This window comes from Mercurialis annua, linkage group LG8 (assembly GCF_937616625.2).
Source record: "Mercurialis annua linkage group LG8, ddMerAnnu1.2, whole genome shotgun sequence".
Classification (NCBI taxonomy): domain Eukaryota; kingdom Viridiplantae; phylum Streptophyta; class Magnoliopsida; order Malpighiales; family Euphorbiaceae; genus Mercurialis; species Mercurialis annua.
The window spans coordinates 40926450-40940102 of NC_065577.1; the positions used below are offsets into that span (position 1 = coordinate 40926450).

The window sequence follows — 13653 nt, forward strand, 5'->3', positions numbered from 1 at the left end:
ATTAACCTGGACAAAGCTGGCGGTTGAACCGATTAGATTATGAACTATGTCCAAATTTTATATTTTATGATGTAATTTATTCAATCGTTGAACCGGAAAGCGGTAGCCTCACCCGTACAACCACCAATCAATAATATATATATATATATATATATATATACCTTTCTTGCGGTCATCTTGACTTCCATGAAAGTATGTATAGTCTAGACTGTAGGAGTACCAAACTTTTCAACCTGCAAAATTGGCCAGACCTTATCTTCCTGGTGTCTTCAACCAAAAGTTACATTTTTTTTCTAGTGAAAGAAAAAAAATGAAATCATGGGCTGCAATTAATTGTTTGTGCAGCAAAGTTATGGTGAATATATATTTTGTGAGCTATTTGGGACCATGCAAAGTAATATTCGGTAATTCATATCATATGCATGTGCACTTCAGACGACCATTTATCAGCAGATGTATTTTCTGCTGTCCAGAATTCATGAAGTTCAACTACACTCATCAACTATCTTGCTATCTTCTGATTGGTTACTGAGAAGAATCACTTGGATTGCTGAGCTGGATATTAGCTGGCAAGTCACATCTTTTTCATGAGCTTATTTGACAGTTATTTGTAACAGAATTAGAGTAGATTGCTTAGTGTAGAAGTAATTGTTTTCTCTTGTAATCAGCTTAGTATAAAAGCTAGCTGAGACTTCTTATTCTGTTAATGAGAATTTGCTACAATTTGTTACAAACTTCAATACGTGTGTAATATGTTAAGTATTATGATAACTAAAAACTCTAACAATTTAAAAAAATTAGACGAAATTATCATTTTACATGTAATAGTGATTAATTTCTCTCTCTTTTATTTTATTTTTAAAAATTGATCAAATACTACATAGAAAGTCCAAGCAATCAATATAACAATAAAGAGTAGTACAGTATGTAATTCTTGAATGAAATGAATGAAAATTGAAATGGGTACAAGAAAATTGGGTCATTGGGGTCGAGAAGTAAGAATATTTTGTACACATGAATGTCCAAAATGTTTCCTTCTTACACTACAAAGCTTGTCATGTCAATGGAAAGACCCTAGAAATCATTTTAATTTCTCCAAAATCCCAAATTATTGGATGTTTGTTACATCAAATTTTAAATATTTTTACTGTTAAATTATTTATGTTTTATAAAATTATTTTTTATTTTTATATTTTAATAATTAATTATTTATCCAATTAATTCATACCAATAGTTATCTAGCTATATGTCCATTAATTTATAATCCATATTGTTAATTATTGGCCGAATTGACCAAGTAATCTCGCGTTGGTGAAAACATAAAATATTAACTATTAAAATATAATGAATAAAATTTATATAGTTGTTTTATAAAATAATTATAGTCGGTAATTTAAAAATTATTTAACCCTGTAGAATCTTGAATAGCTTTACCATTATAATCTTCAAAGTCTAAACTCGTTAACACATTCTAATATTCTTTAAGTTCAAAATATAAGAGTACAAAATTAAATTATTCAACATTCTGATATGAAATGTAATGTCTCTTGATATATTATTTTCCTTAGTTCAAACATAATCTATGTATAATAATCTTCTTCACCATGATTTTGCATTTGACTAAATTTACTTTATACCACCCACCTCACATTAATATTCATTTTGTGAAATGCATGGATATGCCACATAGATAGTTAATCATTGCTCAATTCAAAAAAAGAAGTGATGAAGATTCGATAATTATATAAGCTCAAGCATTGTCCTTGTAAAATAATTAAAACATCACCGAGTCGAATTAACTTGTAAATTATTTGAAAATTAACTTAATATTAATTAGTAGAATTTGAGTTCAAACTATTCGAATCAACTATCTAATTACTTTCAAACATCAAATTATTTAGCTCAATAGATTCCCGAGTGTAATCAAATTAATTTTGATTAATTTATTTTTTCATTATTATATTGTAGTTACTTATAATAATACTATTATACATATAAATAATCGACTCGAATCTATATTGATTCTCAATTATTCTTTACATAATTTCGGTTCAACATATAAAATAAAACACAACCAAATATAAATTAAATTTGAATGGAATCATGCTCAAATTCAATAAGGTATTCTTTACATATGTCTGAAATATTGCTGAGCAAAGCCATGAGCTGGTATGAGCTTATTTGGATGTGCGGCCCGTTTAGTCAAGTAAATTAGACTTTTAATATTATTATTATTTTATTAAAAGGTTTAGTCTTATTAGAATATGTTTCACATAGATATATTTAGATCAGAAATAATAAGTTAATATTTTTACAAGTTTAATAAATACAGTTACCTCAAAAAAAAATAGATTTAAACGCGTCATTCAAGAGTTAGACGAGTTTAATTGATTTATTCCATTATTTTCGTGTTATTAAAAAATGTTCCATTTATAATTTAAACTCGTACAGATTCAACTGAATTCGTTTAATTTTGTGTAGTGTAACGGAATTGTGCCGGAAATTACTAATAGTAATTAGGGCTTTTTATATAAAATACTGATTTTGGCAGCCCATTTACTTTTATACAGTACAAGTTAAATCTTTACTTTACCTACCTCATTTTCTTACTTTAATAACTTGTACTTCAAATTTTTTTCTTTTATACGATTTTTCTTATTTCTCTCAATCATTCTTCTTCTCCACGATTTCTTTTGAGCTGTGAAAGAAAATTTTCACGATTTCTGCTCCTTCGCTTCCGTCGTTCCGCCTCCTCCGTTCCGCCATTCTGTCTTCGCCGTTCCGCCTCCTCCCTTCGCCGTTCCGCCTCCGCCGATTCGCCTCCATCGTTCCGCCTTTGTCTCGCCGCGTCATCTTTCTTTTATCTTTTTAATTTTAGATCTGAAATTTTTTGTTCTTTTTTTTATTTTCAGATTTGTAATTTGTTTATCTTTTACTGTTGATTCACCATTAAACATGTATAAAGAGTATCTTTAAAGAACCTAATACTTATTTCATGTTATATAGAATAATTTTGTGATTTTATATAATAAAATTATGTTATTTCTGCATTTTTTTTGTGTTTTGTTGTATTTCTGCGTTTTTTTTATTCTGCAGAATGATTTGTTGATGATGATTGATTGTTGAATTATTATAATGTTACAGTGTTGTTGATTTTATGTTGATATTATGTTGATATCTACTGATTCGTTTTCTTTTAACATTGACAAATAAAATAATATTGTCTGTGAAATAAACTTTCGTTAGATGAAATGAAACTGTATCATAACCGTCTTTGTCGAAATTTAGTTAGGTATAAGAGGTGGAACGCAAAACAGTTATACAAGTGATTTTGAAGAAACTGTGTATCTGCAAAGAGAATTGAGGAAAAAATATATTTTGAAATAGGTTTCTTTAATTTGTGAACTGTTGTGTTAGTGTATATTTAATATATTTTTATTTTTATATGTAAGAATAATTTTATTTTTTTCATTTGAATTATTGTTGTTGTTTTTTCATATTGTTTTGATTACTTACTATGCTAATATCTTTATCTGATTCATTTATTTTAAACATTTTATACCTTTGTTGTTCTTTAGTAGAATTACTACTATCATACTAACAATTATCAACATAATGTTAACATGATATCAACAATTAATGCTAATTTAGTCAAGATGTTTGTAAAATGAGAACATCGATTGATTTAAGCAAAAAACAATCAACATATTATCAAAAATATGTCAACAGGTCATCAATACAGCAATTTAAGACTAACTTTATTTTTCTTTCTATGATTGAAAAATCAACATGTTATCAACAGTATATCAACAACATGTCAACATAAAATTGAAAATCAAAAAAAGTTGAAATACATATCAACATAATGTCAACAATAAATCAACAACGAATCAATATAAGGTATAAAATAAAACATAATTTTTTGAAAAATTGTGACAAACGATAAAATATCAACAAGAAATCAACAATATGTCAACATAATAATGCAAACATATAATTATATAGTCTCGGTTAAATTTTATTTTATTTAGTTTATTTCGCTGACAAAGTTATCTAATTTGCCAATTTTTTTTTTAAAAAACAAATTTTTCCAATGTTAAAATCAAGGAAATACAATTGATTATCAACACAAAATCAACAACAAATCAACAACACTGTGACATTATAGTAATTCAACAATCAACCATCATCAAAAAATCGAGCTGCGGAATAAATAAACACAAAAATACAACCAAACACAAAAATAAAATTCAGAAATAACAAAAAATTATTCCATATAACCATAATTTTATATTACATAACATGAAATTAACATTATATTCTCGAAATCTAATCTATATACATGTTTAATGGTGAAAAAACAGTAAAACAATTGTAGATCTGAAAATAAAAAAGAAGAAAAAGAAGAAGAATGAATAAATTGTAGATCTAAAATCAAATAGATGACACGACGAGCAGAGGAGGTGATGGCGTTGGCAAAGATGACAACGGAGACGATGATGAGAACGATGACGGAGGAGCGGAGGAATAGAGGACGGCGAAGCGGAAGACGATGGAGAGGAAGAGAGAAGAAGATGAGCTGAGAGGAAGAGAGAGGAATATGAGTTGAGAGGAAGAGAGAATTGAATGATGAGGAGAGAGAAAATAAATGAAATTATGATGATTGTGCTATTAGGGTTGAATATATAAGATCCGTATAAAAGTTATAATCAGCTCCGTGTATGGTAGTTTAGTAAGTGAAAAATATGACATGTATAAAAGTAAACAATTAGCCAATATAGGTTGTTTGTGTAAAAAGCCCTAGTAATTAATCGCAACAACAACACACGCTCTTCAAATCCAACTCAATTCAAGCCCTATGGGCTTTTTTCATATCAATCCAATTTCATAGCCTAAGCATATTTAGGGCTTTTCATTTCAATCCAATTTCATAGCCTAAGCATATTTAGGGCTTTTTAAAAAAAATTAAATAAAATTGACACCATACACTATAAAAATACAAAATATTTTTGCAAATATTTTTTTTAAATACTAATTTAATTTTTTTATTTATAAAAATATTGTCTTTCTCCCATTTTTATTTTCGAAATCTCTTGAAATCCTAATTTTCTTTCCTTCTCTTCCTCCATTAACACCCACCGCTACCATCAATTCTCACCTTACAAACTACACCACCACGATAGCAGATTGCGCCGCTGCTCTCGTCCTCAGCTCGCTGCCGCTGATGTCTGCATTAGCTGTCCGCCGTCGTCCTCCCCTCAAAATTTAATATTGAATTTGAAATATCACATCTTATTTTTTTGAATAGTATATAATTCGTATTATTTTTGGGAGTATAAAATTAACGAATTATAAACATATAATATTCGGATTATATATAAAATTTGTACTAAATGTATATGAAATTGTATTTTATATAAGAACCCATATTTTTGTATTAAAAATGTAATTTTATAAATATATTTTCAAAAATCATATATTTGTGAAAAAAACAGATAGTATTTTAAAAATATTGTTTTTTTTTCTTTTTTTACTTTCAAAAAAAAAATGTAAACACTCAAAAGTAAAAATAAAATAATTGATTTTAAAGGCAGTTATCTCATCCTGAGTTCTGTGCTAAAAGAACAACAAAAATGGAGTCATTATTTGTTTAAAGAATGACTCATTTTCTTTATGGGATGGTCATTCTTCTATATATTAATATATTGTTATTTCTGACAAAAAAAAAAAAAAGTTACCATGATAATATAACACTACCAGTAGTTGTTCAACACTTAGCTTCAATAACTTCTCAAATTTCATGGCTAAATCACTACCCATTTCCCAATTCCCCTTCAAATTCCTCATTTTCAATCTATTAATTCTAAATCCAATCTTTGGTCAATCACTTGAAACCCTAACCCTAATTACAAACAACCCCAAATTTGATTCCGAAATCGCCCTTACCGGCAACGCCACAATCTCAGCTGACGGCTCTACTGTGCAGCTCACTACGCCAAATACATTAACCTCTGGTTTTTTGTTCTACAATGATTCCTTCAAATTTCATAGCTCTAATCCGAGCAAGACGGCGTCGTTTTCCACAGAATTTGAATTCTCTGTTACTGGTAATTATATTGGTCTTTCTCTCTTAATGGGTCCTTATAATTCTGTGCCAATTTTTATGGGTCAACATTATTCTCACGTATTGTATAGAAAAAAGTATTTGGCTATTGAATTTGGGTATTCAATGGGTGATGATGATGATGCTGATAAAATTAGTGTAATTATAAGGGTAAATAATGAACTATTAGGACATACATTGACAAAACGCGGACAAACAATGAAGTCTTGGATTGATTATGATGCAAATTCTAAAAGATTAGAAATTAGGATTACTGAATTGAGTGATAAAAGACCATATGATCCATTTGTTGCATCGGCGCTAGATTTGTCGAAAATCTTGGGTGATAATGAGGTTTATGTGGCGTTAGGCTCAACTAATAGTGGCAATCAATTGGCAATGTGTGATGTGTATTCATGGAGGTTTAGGTTGAGGAAAGTTTCTGATTGGATGCATTCGTTACCGGTTGATCCACACGGTTCTATAGTTAATGGTAGTGGTAATGGTGATAAGAGTTTAAGAGAGCATAGGAAGATGTTTTGTCCATTGGCAATTCTTGCTTCGTGTGTGGCATTGCTGGCATTTTTGGTGTTGTTTATGCGTTCAATGTTTGTCGATAGGAAACTGAAGTTTCCAATCGATAGGAAAGTGCAGCCGGTGGATTTTAGGTATGAGAAGATCGGTGTGGTCGTGGAAAATGATGAGAAACTGGTAACGAATTAGAGTCTTGTTTCATGTTTAATGTGATGTTGTGAATTTAGCCGTTACTATAGTTTGTTGTTCATGTATCTTCTGTTACTAACTAATGTTTTCTGCGTGTTCTTTGTTGTTGTACTAACTGATTCTAATCGAAAGAGTAGTTTTTATGTAATGCCGTGTCACGAAGCTTAATGCGATGGATTGTTTTGCATTCGTAGAAGAATCAAATTGTTTTGTCTTTGTAGTAGCATCAATAGAATGTCATATTTGCATACTATTAATCTTTTTGCATTTACTGTCATGTGTCGAAATGATATATGATCCTCTCAAGATTCGACGCTGCATACACGTTAGACTTTGTTTAATTTGATTATCTTGAAGTAGATAGGTACTTAAAGTGGCAGCAAGAAGCAGAAATACATGTTTTAGTTTATGCAATACATGAAGTTTGTTTGTGTTTCTTCTGTATGTTTGTACAAATGTTAAGTAGCAGAGAGAAGAAATTTCATTTATATTGTGGAATATTAGAGTCTATACTCAGTCAACTGTTGGAGCCGGCTCGACAAATTTTGAATTTATGAGATTTTTTTTTTGAAGAAATATGAGATTTGAAATCCAAAAATAAATAAATATATATTTTATAGGTCAAACGATCAACATGAACTCCAAATTTGCTACTTGGTTAAGAAATGTGAAATGAAAAAATTGAGAGTTTTTAGATTTATGAAATTTTAAATTCAAAAACAATAAGTAAATATCATTAATAGATCAAAAATTTAATTTTTTTAGGAATGGAGTCCATAATTTATATATTTTTCTTTTTTAGTTATCTTTAGTGATAAAAACAATTAAATATTCTCGGAAATTGCCAATATTTCATGAGCCAATCCAAGATCATCAAAAAAAATTAGAATCTTAATTTTTCATTTTGTTTTTCATAAACACCAGAAAATCAGAATTTGCTCTAAAAAGAAAATAAATCCTTGTGAAAATTGAAAATCATCCTAATGTAATTCAATCTACCAAAAATCTGTTCAACTGGAATTCAGAATTATAGATACAAGAATTATATACATCATCATCACAAAAAATTCAAAAAAGAGCAAAAACTTCAAGAATTCAGCACATGACTTTCCAAGCAAAGTTTACGGGTATACAAATTCAGATAACATAAAAAAACTTTTTGTTAAATTAAAGTTACCAAAACTCTAAAAACTAACCATAACTCTTGTTCAAGATCTTTTAAACGAGAGATACGAATAAACAAGGATTTCAAAGCGATTCAGTGCAATCTTCGAAAAAGCCGAATTGCACCGAAAATAGTAGAAATCCACTCGAAAAACTGGGATTGTATGATTTGGCTTACACTTTTCTCACAAATCTAATTTGCCTCCTAAAAAGAAGACATGAAGTATACAGGTGTTGGCATGGACAGACATCTCACCAACAAAAATCTTGGGTTTACTTGCCGTATACATTAAACGTTTCGACTACATTATTGAAATCAAATTTATCTCTTCACAATCATTGTTTCCAACAAAGTTAACTACCCATTTAACATAGTCAACTTTCATGCTTTATTTTTACATTCACAGCATAAATGATGATTGATACAGACCTAAAGGTTTTCGACAGACAATCACTTGCACGAATAATAAAATAAGCTCAAAGAATTTCAGATTTGAATCATCTAATAACCGTTTTTGATGTTTAAATTATTAAAATTTGTTATAAAATTAGACATGAACCCATAAATCAGACAAGAGCTCGTAAATATTTGGGTGAATCAAAAACATTTGCGGATTTTGTCAGTTATAACTATATTTTTTAAAATCGGCCAATTTAGCCCATTTTGAGATATTTGAAACCTTTTTTAGCCATTCGTAAATCGAACCGAAAAATTTGTTATTCGTTTGAAACATTTTCTAGCAAAATTAATCAAAATCGGCTATTTTACCTCATTCACGAATGCTAAATTTTTCGGTTTGATTCAAGAATGACTAGAAAAGGTTTCAAATATCTCAAAATGGGTTAAACTAGCCAATTTTAAAAGATTTGGTTATAACTAACAAAATCCGCAAACGTTGATATTTTATATATTGTCTCTACTTAATGATATTGAATCTATATTTATAGATTTTACATTAGACGGTTATGCCTCTTTAAATGGACATTATTATTTTTGGGTTTTAAACTAATAGATGGGACGTTCCATCTTTCACAGACAGTTGAGAACATAAAAATAATGGGTGCTGTATTATTTTGAATTTTCGATATTACCACTCATTTATGAGCGATTTTGGAGTAGCTTATGGACGACTTGATGAATTAGTTATAGTCGACTTCTTATAAGAGATCTTGAAAGTTAGTCTATATAGTCAACTTCTTATAGTCGATTTAAAAAATTAGTTTATATCGTAAATTTCATATAGGCGATCTAAAAAATTAATATATAGTCGAATTTTTTTTATAGCGATTTGGAAGATAGTTTATAGTCAATTTTTCATAGGCAGTCTTAGGGTTAGACTATATTCGACTTTTACTCATAGGTGAGTTATGAAGTTAATCTTCAGTCGACTATCTCGTATGAAAGCTCGATAATATTAGATCGGTATCAAGAATAATTATGAATAATAGAGTAAACGTTGTCTTAACTTTAAATTCTTTCGTATGTCGATGTAAAGGATGTTTTTTAAAATACATAACGGAACAATTTTAAACTCCATAGATGTCAATTATGTTAATCACTTAGTTATATCTTGAAAAATATGGGATCAAATTCCACTCCAACGTTCTTCTTTTTACTAAAAGTAAATTGAATTATTAAAAAGGAGAAGACTTAAGATAAATTCTAAGAGTTTGCAATGATTAATTAATATATCCCACTAATTAAAGTCTAATTTTGCATATCCTTTAGTCCTTACCAATGTTAACAAGTGTATTTTTGATGAACAAGAATTAAGGATTGGAATGGTGAAACACTAAAAGACATAATATAATGCTCGTGTAATATTGCATTCAAGAATCAAAATTTGATAGAAAAATCTGTCATTTTCTACCAATTAAATTCTGAAATGGATTACTCAACTCTCTTTCACACTACTATCTAAGGGGAGATGAATGTGATGAACTTATCTATTTTCTATATTTTAATCATCTCACACCATTAAAGATTATTCCAACATTTTTCTCAAAAAAGAAAAAGGATGATTCCAACATTATTTTGGAGTCGGATGCTTTGAAGGTTGTTTTGAACATTAAAAAATTCGACTCATATTGAGTCGGATATCTTAGTCGGCGATTATATCAGTTAGTGAAGCCGTTTTTTAATTTGTTTTATTGTTTTTAAAAGGCGATCTGCAAATCAGACAACGCATATCACGTCTACCATTTGAGTTATAACTTAATGGTTGATATTTACTGCAATTGGCACCATTTACTAACTGCATTTTTCATATAATTAAGTTAACCATAAAAAAAAGATATCAAATCAAAAGATATTAAAAAAAATATGCGAAACAACATTCTAAAATAAGATATGATATTGCTCTTTATTTTTCAGATATTTTATTTGCAAAGCGTGGCATAATTATGATATCTTTACTATTTTAATTAATTTTAATATGAAAATCATTTAAAATCTTTATAACCAATATTGTTTTTTTTTTCCATAGATAGTTTAGCTCTCCATTAATCTTAGGACCAAGTCACTCGTTTTCTGTTTTTTTTTTTTGAACATAAAATTTGATATATCATAATATCAGGATAAAGCATACACTTCCTAAGAAAAAAAATTAAAGCATACAAGAAATACTAAGAAAAGGTACACACTTTGTTTAAAAGATTAGACAAACAATCCTAAATGATCATACTAGATTCACTCGGTTGAGTCTATTACACATATACAAATTATTTTTCTAATTTCGATATTTTACTAATAATTCAATTTTTGATGAAACTTGATTAGTTCAAACTCCAATTGCATCATTTTTATTTTTACATAGTATGTGAAAAGCAATACTAAACACACTTTCATCATGTTTAAGAAAAGATATGCTTTTTTAGCATATGAATTATAAATAAAGAGTCAACACGCCACCTGAATTTGTGACATATAGTTATTTATTTTTTTGGCAAAAGATACAAAAAAAATTCTCGTAATTTTTACCAGAATATAGATCAGCTTTTTTATATTTTTGGATATAATTAAACCCTTTTTATTTTCAAATATAACAAATAACCCCTTTCGTCCAACACCACTAGAAACACTCGTTAATGGCTCACATGTCTTTCATAATCATATAAGGAAAAAATTTAAAAATAATTTTAATGTTTAAAATAATTTACCGAAAATTTGAGGGGGTAAGTGTCCTAAAAGTAAACTAAATGGGTTTATTTATTCGATTTTAAAACAACGAGGGTTTAATTGTTCAATTTTAAAAACACGAAGGCTCAGTTGTGTCCAAAAAAAAGTAAAAGGGATGTTATGTACTTTTGAGAAAAAGTCGAGGTTTTTTTTGTACCTTCTGCCTTTTTTTTTAAGCAACTAACCCCAAAACTCTTTATTTGTGAGCCATATTACTCCATAATTGTATTTTTAAACGCGTGAAATACAAATCGGAGGTGAGGGATGCAAAAAAGAAATTAGAAAATTCCATAATTATTGCGATAAAATTATGCTAAACCTATTTTTTTACAATAAAATTTTAAATTATGGGGTAATCTGACTCAAAAATAAAAAAAATTGAGATTAATTGCTTAAAAAAGGTAAAAATTGAATTAAATAACCATCTGCCACAAGTTCAAGGGCGCGTTGACCCTTTGTTCTTTGAATTTTTATTAATTTCACCTTATTTCCGATGGTCTCATAAAGTATGTTAAGAGTTAAAATTATTATTATTATTATTATTATTATTATTATTATTATTATTATTGAAAGGGAAAAAACATTTCATATAAAATAACACTAAAATATAAATATTTATTTCTAAAATTTATGCAAAAAATAAATGTTTTTCTTTTTAAATGAAACATAAGATAGTTATTTTGCATTTGTTTTGAAATAAAAGCGAATTGCAATTCATGCTATTTTATATATTTTATATAGTAATTTTTTCTTCTCATTTTAATTACCTTTTGTCTAATTTTGTTTATCACTTCTTTCATTATTTAACATCGTATAAAAATTGTCACTTTTATAGTACTCCATTCGTCCCAAAATAATAGTCTCATTTGCCACTTTCATCCGTCATAAAATAATAGTCTTATAAAGATTTTTGTTATATTTGTTCCTATATTGCCCTTATTTACAACATTATTTTTGTTTTAAATAGTGTCAAGTGAAATACTTGAAAAATGCATTGCGTTAAATGAGATACTTAAAAAACTCATTTGTTGACTTTTCTTAACTATAAAAATGATTATAAATTATTGATTTTGACAGTTATTAATTTAATTTTGTATTTTCCAATAATCATTTAATATTTTGAATTTTTTTTATAAAGTCACATTTAATCATAGTTGGAGATAAAATTGAAAAATTACAACATTATAATTATAATAACCATATTTTTTAATATGTGTGTTTTTAAGAATAGGACTATTATTTTGGGACGGAGGGGGTATATCACTTTCTTTATCGTTAGTATTAATGTATTTGACATGTGGATTAACATGTAAAATTAATGAAGTATTTGAATATATTATATTTTTAAATAAAATAAAAGAATATATATTTTGATATATTTTGAGTATATGTAAAAATAGAAATTGATAAATAAAATGAACCATAAAGAATAGATCAAAAAATAAATTAATGTTGACTTACATAAATTTTTTATAAGTTAAAGATTTAATAGCAAAAGAAAAACTAAATTTTAGTGATTTATTGTAATTTAAAGCAAATTTTTTAATTTTTATAATAATAGTTAAATTGGATTTTTTGTGCAATAATAACTAACTTTGAATATTTTTATTACAAATTTGACTATCAATTTGATTTAAATTACAGCAAGTCGTAAATCACTTGATTTTCTTACAATTAAGTCTAAGTTAAAGAATGTTCTTTGCTCTTTTGTCCTTTGTTTTAACTTTTAAGTGGAACAAAGGATCACTTTACCCCCGAACTTGGCATAAAGTATAAAAAACGTCCAAATTGAGAAAACCAAATCACTTTTACCCTGAACTTGGCAAAATCGGTTCAAAAACCCCCTTTATGCTGACGTGGCACTTAATTGAAGAGTGAGATTTATAAAATCATAATTAGCTTTAATTAATCACACTTAAATACTAATTAATTCTAACTAAATTTTCAGGGATTTTTTTAAACTTTTTTAATCACACTTGAATACTCATCTGGGTTCGCCGAACCCAAATGCAAAACGGCGAACCCAGATGACGTGGCACTTAAATGGTCCTCTTTATTTTTAATTAACATCAATTCGATTTGTAAAGTTTTAAAATAAAAAAGATTCATTTGTTTTTTTATTATTAGGTATTAATTTAAAATAAATTAACAAAAATTAGGATCTTTTTAAACCTTTTTTCATTAAAAACCATCTATGAAAAGAAAACCACTATCAAAAACCGGAGAGTGATTCGCACTCTTTTAGGTGAGAGTGGGGAGGGGTGTTTTTGTACCAAATTTGACAAGTTCAGAATAAAAGTGATTATATTTTGTTAATTTGGACGTTTTTGATACTTTGTGTCAAGTTCGGGGTAAAGTGATCGTTTGTTCTTTTTAAGTGTGTAAGTCCTATTTTCTCATTAATAGAAATAAATATGGATAAGTCAACATCTAAAGGTTGAGATACTTTTATTTCCAAATGGATGGTACAGATTCATAGTATCGC

At 27.8% G+C, this 13653-nt stretch overlaps 1 protein-coding gene across 1 annotated transcript; it reads left to right on the forward strand.

The window, feature by feature from the left end:
- Positions 1-5779: 5779 nt before the first annotated feature.
- LOC126659486 (L-type lectin-domain containing receptor kinase S.4-like) lies at positions 5780-7314 on the forward strand. Its single transcript, XM_050352773.2, has one exon. The coding sequence runs from the start codon at positions 5801-5803 to the stop codon at positions 6824-6826; it is 1026 nt and encodes a 341-aa protein (XP_050208730.1). The 5' UTR covers positions 5780-5800; the 3' UTR covers positions 6827-7314.
- Positions 7315-13653: the final 6339 nt, after the last annotated feature.